At 30.5% G+C, this 25857-nt stretch overlaps 1 protein-coding gene across 46 annotated transcripts in view; it reads left to right on the forward strand.

The window, feature by feature from the left end:
* The window catches only part of LOC147069105 (alaserpin-like), a 169768-nt gene that overhangs the window by 88048 nt on the left and 55863 nt on the right, over positions 1 to 25857 (forward strand). For 2 of the 46 annotated variants that reach the window (XM_085951317.1, XM_085951343.1), the window contains exon 9: positions 4175 to 4339. The exons of 33 other annotated variants lie outside the window; for them this stretch is intronic. In XM_085951317.1, the coding sequence (XP_085807443.1) occupies positions 4175 to 4314 (140 nt within the window). In that variant the 3' untranslated portion in view covers positions 4315 to 4339. Of the gene's footprint in view, positions 1 to 4174; positions 4340 to 5124; positions 5273 to 7791; positions 7931 to 9863; positions 10039 to 16286; positions 16464 to 17279; positions 17442 to 24341; positions 24508 to 25857 lie in introns of all 46 variants that reach the window. 11 more of the 46 variants (XM_085951311.1, XM_085951337.1, XM_085951315.1 and 8 more) reach the window with 6 other exon arrangements.

Consider the following 25857-nt stretch of genomic DNA (forward strand, 5'->3'; position numbering starts at 1 on the left):
TCTAATTCAATTTATAACAATAATTATTAATATTAATACAAAGATTGCAGTCATTTTTATTCGGCACATTAATTGAATAATGTCACTTTTATATTATACTATTTAGAATATGCTTCTTTGACGGATATGTTTAATTCAAATCTAAAAAAAAAATAAGATGTCTAGCGTTTTTTAGCTAAGTTTTTAGGACTAGTCGCTGTAGGTGCTACGGTAGGTAGATACCCGAGACCGAAGCCTTAATTCAATGCCAATCATCTTTTTGTATTTTATATAAAAGGAAGGGATGATTTTCAAGTATTTTTTTGGAAGCTTGAAATATCCAACTGTTAAATATTTAAAAGTTAGTATTGCTTGAATTAATATTAAATATTACATCATTTTGATTATTTAAGGTGGTAGAATTTAAAAAAAAATCCAACATTAAGACCATACTTTTCGCTTCCTTCTTCTGCAGTAATTTTTAGTTACTATAATAATTAAGTACTTAAATAATATACAATGACGTAATATACAAATTTCTTCATTTTTTTAAATTCTTCAGGCACCAAGAACACTCACAAATCACAAGCAAAAATAGATTTAGGAAAAAAGTGTAATTCTGATGAGTTGATACGGGTACTCTTCTCCTCTTAATCGTATCGAATCTGATCCAATCCTTAGTACTTCTTTCAATTTAATTAGGTTACGTTATAGAAATGCATTTTTCTTAAACACAGTAACTCCACAGTAAAAGAAAAAAAATCCTGTACCTACGGCGTATTTTAATAGTTAAGTATTTATGTTGATTTCAACGAATAGACTACTGATAATGTAAAGTTAACCTTTCCCATCCTGGCATTTTTTTGAGTATTTTAGCATCGCGAATAAACAGAATATTAATTTATTTTAGGTCTATCTTTATTAGAATATATTGATTTTAATTATCGTTATTAATTAACCTTCTACGCACTATCATGTCAGAGTTTAAATTGATGGCACAACGTAACCAAATATTACAATATGGATTCGTTGCAATCATTGTTAGTAAGTATTGAGTATAGTGTATAAATTAAATTGAAATATTTTTAGGCTATCATGGGTTGCAGACATTCTCAAAACGCCGTTCATATCAATTCAACATCGATCGTCCATTTCTATACTATTTAAAAGTAAAGGATGGATCACAAATATTTTCGGGAAGATTCATACAACCAACATCTCAGTAATGATTACTCAGTTCAGTTGGTATATTTTAAGTTTTAATATGTATTATTTATCTCAAGTGAAAAAAATGTAAATCTGACATTATCTTTGCTTTTTTCTTCTTTAGTAATATTTTCCTTCTTAGGAACAGCGCCGATAGTAAATTTATTATTGAAATCGGCTATCAAAATAGTTATTTATTAGATTACATTTATACAGTATTTGGCCTTCGATATCTTGGTGGTTGAACTTAGATTTAATTTTCTCTTTGTAATTATTATTTATATACTAGTATACACCATTATTATTATTATAAAACACACACGACTTAAAAAAAGCATTCTCAATTTGCACCCGATCATCCTCAAAGAAAAAACTCACATAATGCAATCTAGATATATTAATTCGTTGTTGAATTATGTGGATTTCTTTATATATGTTACACCGAATGTGTAAAATTGCGTATTACCTACTTGAAATCGGCGAATAAGATAACGGGCTTGCATAATTACGAAATTTATCTGCCGAGTGCATGATTTTGGCAGGGTATGGAATTCTTAAACTGTCAACATGACAGTAGAAAAAGTAAATTTAATATGGATGATTTTATTAGTTATAATCATTGATATACGTTATAATTGAATATAATATAATATTATTAGGTTAGGTTAGGTTTTTAAATTCTGAATTCAACTGAATGTCCATTTTGAGGTTAGCTAACAAGTGTCAACAAACTATCAAATCACACTATTACAAACAAACAATCGACTATTGCCTGAGACTTTCGATTTTCGCGATTTGATTAATGCTTGGACTAATCAAATCTCGAAAATACCTTTTAATATAATTCTTCCGTTATCATAATATTATAGTGCTAGTTTTTTTTTGGGCATAGTAAATGGATATGAACGTCATTGTAGTTATTGATTGGTATATTTTTATTTTTTATATAATCAATGACGTTTGACACATTTGGTTAGTTTGATTAGTTGCAGAAACACCACCGGAGCGCGACCATCTATTTTGAACAATGCATGAGCATTTGACATATTTGGTTTAGTTGCAAAAAACACCACCGTAGCGCTACTATCTAATTTGCCCAATGCATGAACTAGGCAGAAAAAATACTGCCGAATTCACGCACTCGGCAGATATTTTGCCTTATTTAAGAATAAAGCAACGGGCTTGCATTTTTCATGAAATCACATTATTTTATTTATTACATTTCTATTGTAATATAAAATTCTACCAATTAATTAATTAAGTGAGTTTTTGCTTGGAGGAAACGATGTTTGTATTTCATACTAACACCAAAATCGCTGTTCTGCTTTCTGCACAATATTCCTCCATATCATTTATATACCGCAGTAACACAATTTTCTCCTATATTATATTAGTACATTATTATATTCACATAATGTTTACATTCTTTCAAAATAATACATTATTGTATAACAATACAAATTACATTTTAATACAAACAAAATATTGTATAAACCTAAATACAATGTTGTTATTAGTTCAATTTTATGATATTGCTTTTATATTGAAATTCAAAATTGAAATATTGTATTATATTAATATATTATGTTACGAAGAAAATTATATCTAATTAATTGTTACAGAATTAGGAATTGCTGTAGGCGCAGGTTTCCCTCTGGTCATTGATAAAAAAAATGAATTTAAAGCAGATCGTCCATTTATATTTCACATAATGCATACAGATTCCTCAAACATATTTACCGGAATATTGATAAAACCATAAATATCATGGTAGTAAATATATTATAATTCAGTATTTTTTTTAAATTATTATGGTATATTATGTCTTATATATTATGTCGCTGTTGATAATACGGTGTCTTGGCAACAACAATTTTATAACTAACATTATTATCTCTACATAAATTCATGTTATTATGAAATGAATTGTTCCCAGGAATAACGCATGTATCTCTACATATCACGTTATAATTATTATCTATGTTCTCTTATTACTACTCTACGTTGTCACGTGTGATATTTATTATTAATGAAATTAAAACTTAGGTTTCATTAATTCAAAACAAATTTTTAAACGATCATTTTAGGTTTCCAGATACTCAAAATACGGCGTAAACCAAAACCAACACAATTCATAGTTGAGCACCCATTTGTATTTTATTTAAAATCTAATGACGGTTTGCCTCTATTTATTGGGACGTTGAAAAATTTCGACCAGTAAAGTTGTAACGCTTTGTCAGTATAATTTAATTTACCCAGATAAAGTAACACCTGATTACGGTGGCATGCGGTTTTATTACAATTTAAGTAACATATATTATAATTTGTAGAACCAACTTATACTTTTAATTGCTCATAACAATCTTGTGACGTTAGTTTTTATTTTATTATAATTTATTAACGTAGGTGGAGGGGTATTTATTTTTATACGTAAACATATTATGATTTTACTGTAATCAATTTTTCAATGTTGCAATTTGAATTATTTTTATCTAAATATTTTATAGAATTACTAAATACTGCATCAAATTAAGAAGAATAAAATTATACCCAATTATAAATACGTATAATATTTTGGTTAAAATATCATATCAGTAATGATTAAAATTAGAAAATGATAATAAATACGAGAAGTATTTGTATTTCAATGGTCAGAGTTTTCACTCAATCGCAAGTATTTATTTTGAATTATCAGTAAAAACACAAGTCGTATTATTGAATATTTAGAAAGTATTAATATTAAAACAATCACTATTAAAAATAAATGGTTACCTAGTATTGTCTGGTTTGAATTTAAATTTCTAAAAACCGATTCCATTGAGAAACTTGGGTAGTTAGTTTGTATCACATAACTTACAGAGAGGGAGAAACTATTTTAAATGACAATTTTCATATGCATGTGATTTAAAATTATTTTGTGGTATCAATCCGAAATAACATTTTGATATTCGAATTGGTATTTAAAGAGGATTTGACCTTTATATTACAGAACTAGGAATGCGTCCGGGATCGAGCTATCGTCCGCATATTATTAAAAGAAATGAATTCAGGGCAGATCGCCCATTCATTTTTCATATAATGCATACAGAATTCTCAAAAATATTTACAGGAGTATTGAGAAAAATTTGAATACTCCTAATGCAATTACACAAATGTTAGTAAATACATATATATATATTTAACATTCAGTTTTTTTATTGGTCTTTATAAGAGAACTTATTTTTTATATATATTTTTGTCGCTATCGACTGTTCTGACTAATAACGCATGTATCTCTACATAGCACGTTCTTGGTTTTTCCTTTCGACCCCTTTATTATAGAACATATTATTACGTATATTCATTATATCGTAGTTATTGGTACTTTCAAGCAATATGATTCAACAGACTGGCAGCGGTAAATAAAGGAACTACAGCAGTAAACTCTGCGTGCAATCATTACATTAAATTGCATGTGTTATGTGAATGTCAACTACATCGACTGGATAAAGTTGACAAGCTGCGGTCACCTCGATTTTGTATGTGCGGGGCGGCATGGGGAGGGAGGGGGGGGTTATTAAATGGTATCACGTTGGTTACTTAGTTGTGCTATCTGTCAATAACGACAGATTTATTTTAATTCTCTGGACAATTATATATTTTTAATAACACACTAAACAGGGATGATACCAATAAAAATATCAACAAAAACCACGTAAAAATATTAATTTAGGAATAATAAGTATAAGATGAGGCGAATATTTTCAAATGCCGATAAGTCCACAATTCAATTCGACGTTTGATTTTTTCTGTTCATATGGTTTTGTCAGGCTTTCGATGTTATATTGGGTTAAAGTTTTTAGAATATTATGTACCTATGTATTTTTCGGTATTAGATTTTGACCAAATGGGGACTTATCGGGTCTTGGAAATATACGCTTTTATTACATTTTTTTACAGAATTTGTAGGCGGTGTTCCATTAAGCCTAGGCATAATCACAAAGAATTACCCGTTCCGAGCCCATCACCCTTTTATGTATTTCGTAAAAACTAATGATAATAACCATACTATTTTCACCGGAAGAGTGAAATATATACAGTGAAAAAGGTATCAAATATTTGAATAAAAAAAAACACAAATCTACCAATATTAATACTTACAACTGCTTTAAAAAAAAAACTTTATAGATAATATTATATAATTTTTATTAAAATTATATAATATTATCTATTAGCATGTTAAAATTTGTGTAATTATATGTTAATGGTGGTTACTATTAATATATTGCAGTGGTGAGGGATGGAGGTTAGCTGCTAAGACCCAATAAGACCCAACATAAATAATGCACACTAAACTTTGACAATCATAGTTTTCATTGAACTAAGAATACAATTTGCAGTTTGGTGCTGGTTAGTATTTAAAATTCAATTACACCTTGTCTAAACTAAATCACAATAGTTTAGGTATGTTATGGAGACAAAAATAGTGCACACTAATTTGTTTTCGTTAGATTGAGAATACATATTACAGATTGTGTTGTTTTTTAAATTCATTAAATCCTGCCTAGCTCAAACCATAATTATTAAAAATATTCTTCTATCCGTAAAATATTTAAAGTTATGTTTGCTTTAATAGCATAATTATAGATATTTTATAGAAAAACTAATATTTTTTATTATTACCTACTATGGCTTTGATTAGGTAGGGTTTAATTGAATTTAAAAAAAACTAATAAACACTGTGTATACATTGTAGTCTTAGTTCAATGAAAACAAATACGTTTGACTGATAAAATTTAGTGTGCGTTATTTATTCCGGATCTTAACAGCCTACCTCCACCCTTCGCCACTGATAATATATTGTAGGTATATTATGCTGGGACTAACACATTTTATTGTTAACAAATTTACAGGGGTAACTAAAATTAAAATAATGTTTCCTTTTTTTAAATATATGACTTTTGAGGACGTATAATATATACGTATGCTTGTCGAGAATAAGGTCACCCGCCGACATGGCGTCTAGTTTCTGCAACATGTTGCAAAGGATGATAGGTGGACTTAACCACGAGAAGTTTTCGTTGCACATACACATTTGCCGAACCGACCTATCTTATTTCTCGTCGATACCGTACTTCATTTTATTAGTTCCGCTTCCTCTCTTCATACCTAGATTGTACACACTCCTAAACGAATTCGTGTCTAGAAATTTGTACGTATGCAGTTCGCCGTATCACACTTCACCGTGAAATTTTGTATCGGAAATATACGGTTGTATATTAAGGACCGTCCAACCTCTTTGGTTCGTATAGTCCTGAGATTAAATTCATATCTAAATAAAACACGGTTCTTGTCGGTTTACAAGAAGCCAGCGGCAAACAAATTTTGAAAATAGCCGATATACTGGATTATTTGTTAGGTAAGGTTAGGTTTTCATTATTAAATTGATGAATTTTGCCAAAATTGGCCTTGAAAATTGAATTAATGTTCATATTGAATCTAATAAAATTGGAGACCGTATAGTTTACGGTCATCTATTTCCGATAGAAAGCTAACGGCGAACTATGCTATGGTGAAATGTTTTACGTAAAATCTATATGTAACCACACGAATTGCAGTGGTGGCTATGTCTACCTATCAGCCGTTGCGACGTGTTGCGGCGACTAACCGTAATGTCGCGGGTATTTTCATACCCTATATTCTACAAGATAATTTACTTATTGATAATAAATCACATTTTATGATTTGTCGAAGTACGTGAAGATAGGCACTCACCTACTTATAATTCTAACACTAACACTAAAAACTGGTTAATAACTCTTATAATTAATAATCATAATCTCAAAGTCATTTCGGATTGCATACATCATAATTTTGTGTTCTGAAATTTATTTTCCACGGCTGAAATGAGATAAAATCGCCTTGCATTAGTGTTACTTGCATAGCGCAAGTTTCTTATACAATGAACCATCGATATTTAGATGAATAATCGCAAATAAATCGTAAACAATGCGTAACTTATCACAAAACATCAAACCAGGGTATCAAATATTGCGGCTATAAATAATTCTTGTTTAATGTGCCAACTTATAAAATATAAATTGTTCTATACTACCAATTCAACCATATTATTAAAAACGTTGTAGAATAGACATCGATTAATGTTGTAGTACAACAAGTTTATACGAACCCGTTTCTACCTAGTGTGACTAATCCATCCTATGTACATGGCCCAGCCATGGACTTGTTATACAAAGCGCTATAGCTCGTTGTGGTATCTCCATATTCACCCTCACTTAAGATAAAGAACAAACTTATTATGTTTTTGGTTTTGCGCTTGGTTTCTGAGCCATACATGAGTACCTTAGAACGCAGTACCTTGTTTAGGTTTAGACCCTAGCGACAATTGTTGCTTAGAACAATAAAATTATTCTCTTTATTTCGTTTAGATTAATTATTAGGTTAATTAACTATTATTATTACTGCAGGATCTCTGGGTATACGAAATTATTAACCGTGTCAAACCGCTGTTTTCCACCATGAAAATGTCACATTTTCGTCCCGTCCCACAAATACTTCTGAATTTTATTAAAAAATATAAACATATATAATACCATGTTTTTACAGGAATAATGGTGTTCGCCGTATCAGCTTATGAAGGTCCAGTAACACTCCCTAAAGAATTCAAAGCTAATCATCCTTTTAGATTTATTATCAACACTAAAGACAAAACTCCCGTATTTTCTGGAAAATTCCAAAAATTAGAGTAAATTTTATATCTTTATTTTGATATAATATGGTTTGCATGCGAGTACTTGGGTAATCACTATAATTATATTAGTAGATATTCAGTATTGCTCCCTATGTGAGCAAATTTAATGCGGTGCGGTGCAGTAGGTCTTGGTATCTGGTGGTGATTTTTTTGCTACAACAAAGTAGAATATTATTATTATCAATAGTAATACAAACTTATTTGTATGTACTCATAGATACGTTAATAAAATATATATTTTTACTCTACGCCAGTGCAAATACTGTATTTATTTATTTTTTACTACTTGTATATACATAGAATGTGGTGTGAGACAAAATATTATAGTATACGCTTATAATACGCATCATCTTCCCATATACCTATATATTATACTCGTACATATATATGAAAATACCTCTTATGATTTATATAATATATTATATGACTGACGAATTATATTAATTCTGGATTAAAATTTATTAGTATGACCATCAGAAGAATAAAATTACACTCAATTATAAATACGTATATTTCGATATTATTATATTAGTATTATAGTATTAGTATTTCGATAAGTATATTTATTTCAATGGTCAGAGTTGTAACTCAATCACGAGTATTTATTTTGAAATATCGGTAAAAAAACAAGTCGTAATGTTGAATAATGTTTCAGAAAGTGTTAATATTAAAAAAATCAATATTAAAAATTAATAGTTGTTACCTATTGTCTGGTTTGAATTTAAATTTCCAAAAACCGATGCCATTGAGAAACTTGGGTACAGTCGTACAAATTTATCTAAATAACGGTCAAAAATAGAATTTAGAAAACGTCATTCGAATGTCAGATTCTGTCCAGTTGCGAGTCTTGATTGGGTAGTTTCCCTATCCATTCTTTAGATAAGTTTGTAGGTCTGTAGTTAGTTTATATCACATAATATACAATTTAAAACTTACAGAGAAGGGGAAATTATTTTAAATGATATTTTTAATATCAATATGCATGTGATTTTTAATTAATTGTACATTAGGTATTTCTTAGTTATTTTGAGGTTACCTTTATATTGTGTTATAAATCCGAAATAATATTTTGATATTCATAAATTGGAATATTTAAATAGGATTTGACCTTTTTGTTACAGAACTAGCAATAGCTCCGGGATCGAGCTATAATCCGCATATTGAAAAAAATGAATTCACAGCAGATCGCCCATTCATTTTTAATATAATGCATACAGAATTCACAAAAATATTTACAGGAGTATTGAGAACAATTTGAATAGGGACTTCTAATGCAATTACACGTGTTAGTAAATACATATTTAACATTCAGTTTTTTTATTGGTTTTTATTAGAGAAATTATTTTTTAATTGTTTTTGTCGCTATCGACTTTTCTGACTAATAACGCATGTATCTCTACATAGCACGTTCTTGTTTTTTCCTTTCGTCCCCTTTATTATAGAACATTTATTATTAAGTATATGTATTATATTGCAATTATTGGTACTGTCATCCTGAGTTAACAGACCGGCAGCGGCAAATCCAGGAACTATAACAGAATGGGACAATCCTGTCGAGTCCCTTTTGATTTAGTTGCAATACTTTTTTCCAACCAGCAACGTTGAGTCAACTCTGCTAAATATTATTAACTTTATATCGATTTACTTAACGTAGTCACGGTTAAGTACATTGTATTCGTTCTATTCTGAGAGCGCGATGCAGAACCATGCTTAGACGCGTAAGTCCTAAAATCCACGCCTATCTTTAAGAGACCAATTTCGGCGACCTAAGTTCAGTGAGAAAATGCCTAAGTGGAAGAAAGAAAGAACATGTGACGTGTTTCTTAATATTCTTCTTCTTAGAACGGCTGCTTAACGTCGACAACTCTGCATTACGCTCTTAACTTTTAAACTGTGCTTAAAATTTATGTTCTGTTATTTTTTACAGAGTTTGTTATCAAGGAGATATCTCTAAGATACCCAGACGAATTCAAAGTCAACCATCCATTCAAATACTATATTTTGAATACTACATCTCGAGAGCAGATTTTTGTTGGAAGGACAGTTAAATTTTAAGAAAAATCAAACTGACTAATTTTGACATCTTAGATTGTCTTCGAAATGTTAGTTCATTTATCAATACTTATTGCCCGAGGGTGCCTATAGCATACTTAAACTATTGCGGGTTGGTTTATACAGGGTTTAATTGGATTTTAAAAACTAACCAACACTATCTGAAATTTTTAGTCGTAGGTCAATGAAAATAAATACGCATGACTGACAAAATTTAGTGTGCAATATTTATGCCGGATCTTAACAGCCTACCTCCACCCTTCGCTACTGATATGCATCATCTTCTCATATGATGCGTCTAATTCCAAAAAGCGATAAGTCCACATTTGGCCAAAATCGAGAAAAAAATATGCACGTATTCTTTGTATAATTTTACACAATATGTATTGATCTATATATTCCAAAACGCGACATAACTCTACGAAAAAAAATATTTTAAGTCTCGATTTATTACAAAAAGCGCCATGTCCGTGTTTCATATTATTTAAAGCTTGGTTGATTTCGCGCGTGTTTACGTCAACCAATAAGGGAACGTTCAACATTGAAAAGGGCGTCTCCCATGCTGTAGCATCTGGTAAACTCATGACAGTGCCACGGAAATATGTGCCTTATGCGGAGTAAATTAAAAAGTGAGCTACAAATAGCGCTACGTCCAATTTTATTTTGCCTATATTTATTACACTCAAAAGTTTATCGGAAGAAACAAATTGCCATTTAGTTCTAATTTTCACATAGAATACAACGGAAAAAATAATCTCACATTAAAACAAATAATTGAAGCTTGAAACATAAAAACGTTGTTTCCCGAAAATATTTAATTGTGGACTTGTCGCTTTTTGTAATTAGACGCCTCATATACCTATACATACATCTGAAACTATCTCTTACGATATAAATATTATACGACTAACGAATTATATTAATATTGTGAATTAAAATTTATTAGTATGACCAACATAAAAATGCATCAGTAAAGGTGGGTGCATTTTCAATTATCATGATTGGGAATATATAAGACAAAACAAGATGTTCATTTAGTATTAATTTTAAGTTCATATTCCATATGATTTGGTCTTTTGATAGAAGTTTCATCAAATTCCGATAGACGTTTATAAATTTTAGGATTGATTTCAAATGGCTTTTCGGAGTACATAATAAATGTACACATTTAACAGTATGACTGAGTATCAAAGGAGTGCAAGTGTCAAGATAATATATTTATCTTGTAATATTATGTAAGAATATTTTTAAAATACTCTTAAGATAATCTTATTTCAGAATTTTGAAAGCTGCTATGTGGAATTTACAAGCGTAGTCACTGGTACATTTTGTATTCGTTAAATTCGTAGCTTTTAAATTGTATTTAAAAATCTTCGTTGTTATTTTTTTCAGCGCCAGTTATTATGACAATATCTGCAAGATATCCAGACGAATTCAAAGTCGATCATCCATTCAAATACTATATTTTGAAAACTACATCTCAAGAGCAGATTTTTGTTGGAAGGACAGTTAACTTTTAAGAAAATCTAACTGACTAATTTTGACATCTTTGATTGTCTTCGAAATGTTAGTTCATTTATCAATACTTATTGCCCGAGGGTACCTATAGCATACTTAAACTATCGCGGGTTGGTTTATGCAGGGTTTAATTGAATTTTAAAAACTAATTAACACTTTCTGCAATTTGTAGTCGTAGGTCAATGAAAATAAATACGCATGACTGACAAAGATTAGTGTGCTATATTTATGCCGGATTTTAACAGCCTACTTCCACCCTTCGCCGCTATTTTCGTTGTGTTTGTATAAATTATTAATGCTCTGGCTTGAAGCAAAATATGTATAAGATATTTAAAAACATTTACTTTTTTGTAATCAAAGGACTACAAAACCAACGCATAAATTGTACGTGAAACAGCATTTAGCATGCGCAATTTAGTACAATTTGAATGTTTTAGTTAGGTACATGGTCGTGAAGACAATTTATTAACAAATAGTATAGTACCTACGTATTGAAAAAATGATTGCCTTTAATGGACGAATTATAAACATGATTAGGTAGCTATGCTGTATTGAAGTGACTGAACTGCGAAAAATAAATATGGTATAATGCTTTATAGGTGTGTTAATATGATTGGTTCTCGAGTATTTAGACATTGATTATTTAAGTGTTTAATTACTCACATTGTATGATTAAAAACAACAAAAGATGTGAAATTTACACTATATATTTTACATGTGCGCAATGTTCGTGGCAATTTAATGGTTCACAGAATCCAGTCGTATATAGTCGGGCAATTTGACATCTCATTAGTGTAGTTCCTCTGAGATCTAAAATGGTATTGTAGACAACATAATATAACATTTGCACACAAAGCGTCACTGCGTCAAACAAGTGCGACTTACTACTCATCACATATTACCGTCTCTTTCCTGTCGTTTGACGTATATGAAAATGTACGACTCTCAAAACTATTTTGATTTTTTTTACAGAGATCCAAGTAGTATCGAGAGAACCATCTGAGCAATTGATAAGATTTATTATCAATCGTCCATTTTTGTTTTATTTGAAGTCCAAGGACGGCTCACAAGTTTTCGCAGGGTCATTGAAAAACATGACTGATCAATAGTTAGCTAACCTTTTTTTTTAAATCATAAAATACTTAATTAACTAATTAAAAGGTATTGGTGACTTGACTGGGTTGGGGTTTTCCTTGTACAATGATGGTATATTTAGGTGAAATGAGTTTCAATCATTACAATGGTAATGTAATATAGTCAAGAATTGAAAAATGGTTTAATGGGTACCTACATAGTATTTGAATCAATGTATGGTTATCTTCTCCGAGAACACATATTTATTTATAATAACTCATGGTGCATGGGTAGCGGTCGATCGTCGACTGGTAGTCCATCGGGTAGTATCGAGCATGTTTTTGAGCGTTAAGTACGAATGGTAAATAAGATTTAGTTGGTGGGATGAATACCTGACACCGATTCACGAACGCCGCGCAAAGAGATATCATACAATAGAATCAAAATAATGTTATTATGAATTTACAGTGAAGTTATTGTGAAAGACCAACTAAGGAAGGTTCTGACATCTAAATACCATTTTATAATGTATTAGTTTCTAACTAATAATATTAAAAAACACTTTATTAAAAAATATTTGAAGTAATTTATTGTATGAATGTATAATATGCAAGGCAATGTTAATGTTTCATTATCTGGAAAGGTAGATCGACAACAACTATTTTTTTTTACATTTCTATCTGAAATCCGTCCATGGCGAATCTACTATTAAAGGTTTCAAATCGACAATATTGATAAAATAGAGATATTCTATATTTGGGGAACCGGACCGCCCCCAATTTGGACTTAAATGTATCGTCACCGTATTATTACCGTTACATTAAACACTATTTAGTGTTCTAAATATGTACAGCAATAGTTATATAACCAGGATTTTTTTCTCATTTTACTGATCTTTTTAGAATTTTTAAACATTCTGATTTATAAAAAATCGTCACTGTCCATTGTTTTTACTGACATTGTTTAAATATTATTTGCAAAATTTTTATAATTTTTTTGATAGAAATGGTAATGAAATGGCTTTTCAGAAATATATGCGATACGGAAATGGTTATAATCATAATATATTAAAAATGAAATACATACCTTTTACAAAATATAAACACCATTTTTATTGACACTTATGATACCGTAGACCACGGAAAGAAATACCTAAGTTTCTCAACGTTCGATCGTTTTTTTACAGCGATGATAGTATTTACATCTATGAGGGATGATCAAACTCCAAAAACATTCAAAGCAAATCACCCCTTCATATATTATTTGAAAAATCGATCAGGGGATCAATTGTTCATCGGACGATTAACAAAGTTCACCGATCAATAATAAACGCACGCTTATCAATACTGTATTAGAATATATATTTTTTAATATGGGCTTATAAAAACAAAAATAATCATGAAAATTGATTATCACCCACATTTATAATCATGCTTACATTATTCAGCGCATCTATTCTATACACAAGACGACTTTCGTCCGCTAAAACAGCTATATAGAAAAGGAAAGTATCAAAATATTAGCACTTATTGTGACAATAACAATACGTTACCTAGTTGTAATTGTTACAATACGTGATATGTTTTAACAGCACCTCTCTTGGCTATAATAAATTTCAGAGCGAGATAGTCAGTTTTGACTGTTTAGCCGGCTAACTTAGTGTAATTGTTACAACAAGTGCTATGTTTTAACAGCACCTCTCTTCGCTATGATAAATTTCAGAGCGAGATAGTCAGTTTTGACTGTTTAGACGGCTAACTTAGTGTAATTGTTACAATAAGTGTTAATATTTCGATAATTTCCTACTCTATTTAGCTGCCTTAGCGGGCCGAAAGCAGTCTTGTGTATATAATAGATGCGCAGAAATACTAAATGCGTATCGAAACTTGCAACAATAATAATTATTCAATGGTGTATATAAGTAAGCTATACTCGTAATACTGGTTGCCCAGTACTAATAATACATGCAACCTACACTATTTCTTAGTTAACCATTTTACTAAAACTAATGTCATATTTATAGATGTGGTATAAAATATCAAATTGAGTGATTATATACACATACTACTAAATTAGGCAATCAAATCCAAGAATGATCCCAAGAATCGATAATTTTGAACACATTGTACTGTTGGGGTCACTCGTGTGTGTGGTGTTCGATGTGTAGGTAAAGGATGATGATAATGACGAAGTCTACGATGTAGCGGGGTGAGATTTATTAGCAGCGTATCGGTACAATAGTATATTATACATGATAGTTACTAGCTAAGTACTCTGATTCGAGTGACATATTTAGTTAAATTATTCTTCGTTATTTATACAATAAAAATGATACATTAACATAAAATTCTGGTACATAATCATATTAAACTAATTATATAATCAGCATTTTAAATCGAGTAGTGAAATGAAATATTATTTGTTATTACAGTTGTACAAAAATATAATACATGAAAAGTGATTATTCAGCTCATACACCGTAATGGTATAAAGTATTGTGATATGTAATACTACACCGTCTCTGATTTTGCCAACCGATTTGCTCAGTTGTTTACTAGAAAATGGATTCGCTTGGGAATGTATAATCGCAGAGCAATTTGATATCTTAAACAACAGATATTTGATTCGCTATTATTCTGCCGCTACAGTACTACCGACTATTTTTGATTTTTCGGGGACGAACCGTCTTGCGACCATGCTGATAGCATGGTAAAAACTATCGCATTTCCAATCGATACGTGTTTCCCTATTACTTTTATTGAAGAACTCAGAACAATTTTTGATTGGTTTTTATTATTTTTTTTTATTACCTCAATAAAAAAAAATTGACCACTAATATTTCCTGGCAACATCGGATATTATATTATAATATCTTTGTGACCAAGAACTCAGAATGCGTTCCGCATATTATGTATTCGGAAAGTCTATGGGAGCCTGGACTATGAGGCACATAGCGGAAAAATATGAGGCTTGTAATTTGTGATTTTTTTTAATAATTTATAGCGCCTGTACGCGTGCATGGAGTTACTGGCAGCAATAGTGCGTATTTTAAACTATCGTGACAATATAACTGTTTACACGTAAAAGCGCTGACTGTCTCACCAATCTCATTCTTCAAGAGTAATAAGTACATATAAATAAAAAAGGATTTCATGTTATATTCATTTATATTTTGAAGTCGATGATTTTTTTAAAATAAAATATAAAAAAAACAGTACTACTACGAATTAGTCAAAAGTCGTTTCTGTACGCTAGAGTAAGCCTAATAAACAGAATTTTAAAAATAAACATGACCATATAATAATAAAATGGGATCGTTGGTAAATATTGTTCTTTTTAATGTTTTAAGATACGTAAACAAAAAAATGTCTCAAATTGTAAGCTTAGTTTTTTCCCCACTAGGCGTCTCTAGTAGGTAGAGTAATAATATTATCCTCACACTTTTTCTCCGTATAATATCGTATATATTATGTTTGCTTGTTTTATATTATACCTATAATTATATAATATATTTCATTTGTAATTATTGTAGTAATGACAAATAAAATGGCTTTTCAGAAACACGTTTCACATTTAATTGTAATATAATATTAAAAATAAAATATCTTTTGCAAATTTAATTAGGTTATTATTTTTATAGATATGTACGATTTCAAAGACAATCGAAAAAGTTATGTTTATCTATATTCGATACTGTTTCTTACAGGAATACTGGCAACACATTTTTTGTCTTTAAGATATCCGATTGAGCCACGAAAAAGATTCACAGCTGATCACCCTTTCATATATTATTTGAAAGGTCAATCAGGGGCTCAAGTATTCTTAGGAAAATTGACAAATTTCACTGAACAGTAGTCTAATAAATGACTACATCTATGAAAACGTTAGTGTCTTTTTTTCCTGAAAACATGGATTACATCTAATCATGCTTAAATAATTAAGAAAAAAATATGCTGAAAGCTTATTGGAAATTGCAACAATACTAATTATTGCATGCTGTAGTTAATACTTTAACTATGGTAATATTAGTTGCCTGATGCTGCTCCCGTGGGAGTAAATGTTATTACGATGGCGGTACTTGCTATTTGCTGACAAAAAATACGATTATGAGTGGATTTTAGAAATTTTGGAAACGAGCTATTAAACAGTGACCGGAATTTTATTGAAGTATATTATATTATACGTACGTGTTTTTTTAAAGATACTTATGATACTATAACATTAGTACATAGTTGATTTAGGTATATAATATATTTGTCAATCTATTGAATTTTGAAAAATTCAACCATAGACTAATCTTTTATAAAATATAATATAATATATAAAATTATTTTTATAAAATATATAATCGTAAAAGATTTCATAAAAAAATCTTCATAACAGATTATAAATAATCAAATAACGGTCGTCTTAAACGTGTTTGACGCTCAATATGATGAAAGATTGAAAAATATATAATAATGCATAATTTCCATATAAACTCGTTGATAGATTCACGAAACAAATGAATGTTATTTTGCTGTCATTCAAATTAAGAATACCTCATTACACACTAAAAACGTTAGCTACCTACATAAATATTATATTGTATTGTAGAAAAGTCATTTATATGAGTGTTGATTCAAGTATTCAGATCATTGTACCGTATGAGATCTCCAGATTATCATGATATTATATAATATGTTCGTTTTTATTACAGCATTCATAACTGAGGTGTTTGTGTCTCTAACTTATCCAATTGAACTGCCAAAAATATTCAACGCAGACCATCCCTTCATTTATTATTTAAAAGGTCAATCAGGGGTTCAAGTATTTCTCGGAAAATTGACAAAAATCACCGAACAGTAGAACACTTGACTAGGTACGCTTTTCAATGCGTTGGGTGAAATATTTTTTGAAAGCATGGGTTTATAATTTGTTTTTATTAATTACCATTGAAATCAATTATTACATCCAATCATGCTTATTATTATGAAATAAAATTCTAAAAGTTTATTGAAAACTGCAATTAATAATTATAATTGCATGAGATATAATTTTATTGTAATACAGCATCCCGGAAACAGCTCACTATAGAGTAAATATTGTGTGGTGTTACCGTGGAGTGTTTTAAATTTTGATTTGCAAACAATTTAGCTTGCCCACTCCACACTTATGCAAGTTTGATGCGAATTTTTTAGATCCATACTCGGCAAAAACCACGAATAAAAAAATAATATTTTTCTTCATTGAGTATGTACTGAAAAAGTTAGTTGCCTATGAAAATATACCACTGTAAGTTGTAAAAATGATTCAATTATTGATGTATTGAAAGGTATTTAAATCTTTGTCCCTACGTCCTTGTATAGGGGTTTCCTCTTTGTTGTTATTAATAATTATATTACCTATAATAAATTTTATGTTCATACGTTTTTCTTTTTAGCTTTAATAGAGCAAATCACGTCTCTAACATATCCACGTGTGCTTCCAAAAGTATTCAATGCAGATCATCCCTTAATATATTATTTGAAAGATCATTCAGGGTCCCAAGTGTTCCTCGGAAGATTGAATAATTTCACCAATCAGTAGTCGAATTGACTAAATACTCTTTTCAGTACGTGGGTGGACTGGCTTATAAAAACAAAATATACCTATACGTAATCATGAAATAGGCTATTATCTACATTTAATCACGCTTTCGTAATTTATTATACAAAATGCTTATAGAAACTTCTAATAATACATCATTATTTATGCATGATTTATTTAATATATTATATGATTAATGATATCTGCCAAGTACTACTCCCTATGGGAGTAAATATTGTGTAGTGTGCCACTGTTTGGTAGTGAAAAATAAAATTAGTAAGTAGATTTTTTTAAAATGTAGATGTCAAAAAAAAGTTTAAAATTTATATTATTTACCAATATTAGTAACTAATTTGTAAACGAGTTATTGCAATTTTGCCTACCCAGTCTACACTTAGACCTGTATTCGACTTATCAAGATATATTATCAAATGTTTTATACTATTTCTATCATGAGAATTCTTTTATAAAACACGAGACACCATGGCGTAAAATATTTTATAAAAATATATATTTAAAAATGGACAAAGAATGTTATGTTGGTTTGTACGTATATATACGTTTCCAGTCTTTTGTTTAAATTTTTGTGATCTGGGTGGCGAGTATTATAAATAATATGTCATATTTTACTTACAATCTGTTTACCATATTACTTACAATCATTTTTACATATTATATATACATTTAAATATTATATATATATATATATATATATATCACAGCTCAATATAGAGTAAATATTGTGTGATGTTTCCGTGGAGTGTTTTAAATTTTGATTTGGAAACAGTTTAGCTTGCCCACTCCACACTTAGGCATGTTTGATTAAGTTTTAGATCCATACTTGGTAAAAACCACAAATAATGGAAATATACTACTGTAAGGTGTACAGGTGATTCAATTTATGTATTAATTGTTGACATGCATTTACATCGTTGTCCTCACGTCAGGTACATATAGGGTTTTCCACTTCGTTATTATATTATCATAAATTGTATGTTTATACGTTTTTCTTTTAGCTTTAATAGAGAAATTTACATCTCTAACTTATCCACTTGTGCTTCCAAAAGTATTCAATGCGGATCATCCCTTCATATATTATTTGAAAGATCATTCAGGGTCCCAAGTGTTCCTCGGACGATTGACGAATTTCACCAATCAGTAGTCGAATTGACTAAGTACATTTTTTCAGTACGTTGGTGGAATATATATGTATATTTTTTTTTATTTTTTTTTAAATATTTGGCTTATAAAAACAAAATTATCTAAGTATACATCTAAACATGCTTTCGTAATTAATTATACAAATTGCTCATATAAACTTACAATAATACATCAGTTTTAATGCATGCTTTATTTAATAATATATTATATGTATACTACCTACTATCTGCCAAGTACTGCTCCCTATGTGCGTAAATATTATGTGGTATAGGACTTGATATTTAGTAGTGAACAAAAAAATTAGTACTTAGGTCCTTATAGAGGATTATTTTTAAAATTCAGATGTCAAAAGTTATATAATCACCACTATTTATAATTATTTTTTTAAATGAGTTCATACAGCTTAGCCTGCTCACTTCACACGCAAGCTTTTTAGATTATTAATTTTATGCTCGGCAAAATACTAAATGAAAATTTATTTTTAATCGCACTATTAGCAAGTGAATGTTGTATATATATATTATAATATGACTATGTAACAATATTTCCGTGTATGGCAAAACATAAATTCTCTGGGCAGCTATTTGTACGTTTAGCTTTAGTGCGTATATTAAAGACCGTCCAACCTCTTTGGGTAGTATAGTACTGACATAAAATTCATGTCTAAATAAAACACAGTTCTTATCGGTCTTCCATAGAAAGTGATAAAATATTATTCACAGCAAATTATAATAGCGCATTAATTATTTTGCGATTTTTGTGAGAAAATAATTTATTTCGATTGAAAGATGGCATACAACGAACCAATGTCGAGGTTTGTTTTTTTACCGCGCATCGATGTCTCATATAGAGCTCTACTCTTGTGTCCGGAAACTTCTACGTATACAGTTCGGCGTATCACCGTTAAATGTGGTATCGGAAATATATGGCTGTATATTAAAGACCGTCCAACCTCTTTGGGTCGTATAGCACTGACATAAAATTCATGTCTAAATAAAACACGGTTCTTGTCAGTTTACATTTTACAAAAAGCCAGCAGCAAACAATTTTTGAAAATAGCCGATATACTGGATTATTTTTTAGGTTAAGTTAGGTTTGGTTTTCATTCTTGAATTCATGAATTTTGCCAAAATCTGCTATGAAAATTGAATTAATGTTCATATTGAATGTAATACAATTGGAGACGGTCATCTCTTTCCGATAAGAAAGCTCACGGCGAACTGTGCTACGGTAAAATGTTTTACGTACAATTTACATAAAAACGTCACGTATTTGAATATTGACAAATAGAATATTGTCCCACCTCTTTGGATGGGGTATTTAGCTCATTTTTTAAAATTTAATATTCTTATGTTATGGATCTCTCTATTATTATTTCGTTTTTAATGTTGTTTAGTGGTGTACAAAACTGTTAATAATAAAATTATTGATCTAGTAATGGCAATGAATAGGCTTTTCAGAAATATCTATGGGGAATGGGACGATTTGGCACCGCGAACTGGCCTCCGCCGATTGGCCTCCGGTAATTGGCCGCCGGTACAATCGGACGCCGGCCCAATTGGACGCCGACCCAATTCAACGCCGACCCAATTGGCCTCCGGAAGGATTGGACGCCGCACAGTTGAATTAAATGCGCAAAGGAATAGGCGTACGTTACGATTTGTTGGAGTAAATAAGCAAGTCAGTTTAATATGCTTCTATCTTCTCAGTAGTTGTACCTTATACATTTCGCGCTTGATACATTTTTAATATAGATTGAGAATAATTATTATGCCTTATGATGTTTATTAAAAGAAAATAATTCTTCACTCGCTAAAACTGAAAGATGTGCATAATCAATTAATTTATAGTCTATACATGGGTAGTTATTTATATTTACAACAAATATTAAAAATAAAGTTAGATGTTAGAATGAAAATAACATTATATTTCAGCGTTTTATCGACTTAATATTATAATAAAGCTTAAACATGTATATTATTATGCATAAATGCGTATTTTAAGATAGTATGATTGATAAACTACTTAGGTAATGGGTGCCGGATGAAATCCCGAAGGCCAAAATCCCAAATGCTGAAATCCCGAATGGCCGAAATCCCGAAAAATAAAAAAATACAAACATCAATAATTGCGCAATCGTGAGCGCAATTTTTCTAAGAGACAAATCCCATTTTTGCGGAAAATGGGGTTTTCCGATTGCGCAATTTTTTTTTCCAGGAGAGACCATTTTGTAGAACGAATGGATTTTGTGTCTCATGTAAAAATTGCGCAATTCACGATTGCGCAATTATTGGTGTTTGTATTTTACATTTTTTTTATATTTTTACAAAAAATGGGTTTTTGTGTCTCTTGCAAAAATTGCGCAATTGTTGATGTTTGTATTTTTTTTATTTTTTGGGATTTCGGCCTTCGGGATTTCGTCCGGCACCCAGTACCCAAGTAGTTTATCAATCAAACTACTGAAACATTTATACTTAGCAGATAACTTACTTAATATTTTGTATGTAATTTCATATTATCTTAAAATACGCATTTATGTATAATAATATACATGTTTAAGCTTTATTATAATATTAGGTCGATAAAACGCTGAAATATAATGTAATTTTCATTCTAACATCTAACATTATTTTTAATATTTGTTGTAAATATAAATAAGTACCCATGTATAGACAATAAATTAATTGATTATGCACATCTTTAAGTTTTATCGAGGGAAGAATTATTTTCTTTTAATAAACATCATACGGCATAATAATTATTCTCAATCTATATTAAAAATGTGTCAAGCGCGAAATGTATAAGGTACAACTACTGAGAAGATAGAAGCATATTAAACTGACTTGCTTATTTACTCCAACAAATCGTAACGTACGTCTATTCCTTTGCGCATTTAATTCAACTGTGCGGCGTCCAATCCTCCCGGAGGCCAATTGGGTCGGCGTCGAATTGGGTCGGCGTCCAATTGGGCCGTCGTCCGATTGTACCGGCGGCCAATTACCGGAGGCCAATCGGCGGAGGCCAGTTCGCGGTGCCAAATCGTCCTAGACCCATATCTATGACATTAATCGATACGTGTGGATACCATAGACTACGGCAAATTGTCCATCTTCGTTTTTTTTCTTACAGCGTTGGTACCATGGGTTTATATTGTCAGCTGTTAGCTATCCTATAGGTGTAGACCCACCAAAAATATTCAAAGCATATCATCCCTTTATACCTATAATATTTGCAAAGTCGATCAGGGGCTCAAGTGTTCCTAGGAAGATTAACAAAGTTCATCGATTAATAGCAAATTGAAAACGGATGTTTTATAATTATATACGACTTTTAAAATACTTTTTACAAATTTAAAACTATTTTAATCGGTACGTATGATAAGCCAACGTTTATGGTCGTTTGTTTTACTTACAGAATTTGGGACATGGGTGTTTGTATCTGCAAGACATGAAAAAGTATTCAAAGCAAATCATCCTTTCGTTTATTATTTGAAAGGTCAATCAGGGGATCAAGTATTCCTCGGTAGGCTGACAGAATTTACAGATAATTAGTGGTATAATTGACTACCTTTTCAATACGTTAGTGGAATATTTTTTTTAATAAAAAAATTTATCATGCATAATTTCGAAAAGTGATGCATGAAGCTTATATTGAAACCTGCATTAATAATTATTATTGTATGCAGTATTTGAGCAATGGCCCCCACAAGGGGGGAGGCTGACAGGGCTATAGCCTGGGGGCACTGGCTTAATGGGGGGGCAGGCCTGGCGAACTGACCAGCCAAGTGAGATAAACACACATTACAAAATTGCACTAATAGTAAAAAAATGTCGCCGTGAAAAATGTAAAATAATTAAAAATTTAAATTATGTGGTTGTGCGATGCAATTTTTGATTATTGTTTGTCAAAATTCGATAACTCCATAATTCAAATGGGTGTATTTACAAAAAAAATCCCCAAAAATACCCTAATTTTTACTTCTAACAACACTATTTGGAAAACACTGTTGATAGTCACACTGCCTTTAACTTAAGTAATAGTTAGAGGGGGCCGCCAAAGACTCTAGCCTGGGGGCCCGCTTCAGGATGTGGGGGCCATGATTTGAGCTATACCCAATTTAATTATAATAATTTACTAATAGCGCATGTAGGTACACGTGCATGGATTTACTGACACCAATTGTGTGTATTTTAAACTATTGTAATAATAAGTGTTTATACGTAAAAGTTCTGACTGTCTCGCCAATATCATTATTCAAGCGTAAGCGAGACGCGATGTTGTCATTGTATGGTGCTATTTAACCGGTTGTGAAAATTGGTAAATATCGAACATATTTTGCTCTGTGTAGTTCGTTTTTTTTGGCAGGTTTTCCACTGTCGTTCGACTGCGCAGGCATAGCTATCTCACAAATTCCAACTGTGAAAATTCAGAAGCGTCTGAACTTGTTGATCGATGCATGGAATCTTGCAACTTACCTGATATTACGTGGTTAATTAATTGTAGAGGCGTTATTTTTGCGGCGACACGTGTTAAAAGATACTGTTCATCAACTTAGTCAACTGTGGTAAAGAATTTAGTCAAACGTCTATACTTCTCAATTTAATTTAAAATTGTATATATTTTTTAACAATATTATAAATATATAATTATATTTTTAAGTCTACCATGTAAAGTTTCAATTTTTAAATACTTACATATTTTTTAGTAAAACTTCAATGACAGATTTACATAACAAATAAAATGGTTTTGTTGACGAACGAAATGTATTCTTGACACGTGTTTATCCCATATTCTTCCCCACTCGAGATTGGTTGCCTGTTACTCCACACCCGTTAGGTATTTCAATTCCCATTATCTCTCAGTTCTCCGTTAATGACAATGAAATGGCTTTTCAGAAATATGTACGATTTTTAAGACACGAAAATGATTATAATATCATATTAAAAATGACACAACTTTTTTACAACTTTAAAAACTATATCATAGACTACGGAGAAATGAAGATGTCTATGTTCGTTTATTCGGTTTACAGGTTTGGTGGCAGTGGCTTATGCATCTGCAAAATGGTCACCTGATCCACCAAAAGTATTCAGAGCAGATCGTCCTATCATTTATTACTTGAAAAATCAATCAGGGGATCAAGTGTTCCTAGGAAAATTGACAAACTTCACCGATTAGTAGTAAATTTTACTACGAATGTTAGTCTAATGTTTTTAAAGATGAGCTTATAAAAAACATAAAAAAATAATCATGCATACACAATTAAAAACAAAATGTGACAAGCTTATTAAAACGTGCAACAGTAATTATCTATTATTTTTTACGCTATACCTGCTAATATAATTAATACTATAACATTGATAATTAGTAATTAAATACATGTTGTCGATGCATTGTTATTGTGTCGACACACCTTAAAAGATACTAATTAACTATTTCTTTTATTCAACGAATAATTCAACGGCAGGAATCGAACCTGTATCTCCTCTCCAATCCGCGCATTATCCACTATGCTACGAGGTGACATACTAATGACAACAAACTTTTCAACAAAAACCGATCGCCAGTAGTAGCTTGATTTGGAAAAATGCTGATGAGCAGGTATTAAAAGGCCAATAGTTAAAATTTGTCGTCATTAGTATATTACCTCGTAGCATAGTGGATAATGCGCGGATTGGGGCGTAAACCCACTAGATGCAGGTTCGATCTGCCGGATATCGTACTTTTTTTTCAAAAAGATTTTTTCTATTGGTTATAATATATTTTCTCAGAAGTGTTTTCCAAAATTATGTATGTTCAATAATTAGAATGGTACATTCTTCAATCTTGTGAATTATTCGTTGAATAAAAGAAATAGTCTCTTAAAAGATACTGTTCGTCAACTTGTTAGTCAACTATTTCTTCTGTCTAGACGTAGGTTAAGTAACTTTATTATTATTAATCATCATGTGACATAATTCGTCATTATTAATAAGTATTAGTGTTTAATTTACACAGTGGATAAAACAGTATACTTTATTACTTAAAGTTAATTTCACACTAATCCGATTTTCGGAAAATTGTTGGTGGTATTATCCAATACTGTCGACGGTATATGTCTTATACTTCTCTTGTGGTTCCTATATTTTTGTATTATATTCTATTCTATCTTCTTAATCATCTTTAACCTTAACTTTTGTACTTATTTTTGATAATATTATTAAGACATTGATTAGTTGTACGTAGTGAATAAAACTATAAATATTAAAATATCTCTTTATAGCATATGAAATCTCTGCCATGTCAGCTTCAATGACTGTATCCACCACGCCCGAACACATTTGTGGCTGATCATCCTTTTGTATTTTACTTGAAAACTAGCAATGGCGAACATATTTTCAACGGAGTTTTCCGAAAGGGAAACTAACAATTCAAATTTAATGTCAGTATAATTTATTATGATGCTACCTGTTCTGCTATTATAATAACTTGCATATAAACAAATGTGGTAAGGTCTATTTTCCTTCTAAAATTAAAGTTGTGAGGAATATCATCATTTTCATTATTAA

This window comes from Rhyacophila brunnea, unplaced genomic scaffold (assembly GCF_057557595.1).
Source record: "Rhyacophila brunnea isolate RB1 unplaced genomic scaffold, BYU_Rbru_1.0 scaffold_24, whole genome shotgun sequence".
In the NCBI taxonomy this organism is placed as follows: Eukaryota; Metazoa; Arthropoda; class Insecta; order Trichoptera; family Rhyacophilidae; genus Rhyacophila; species Rhyacophila brunnea.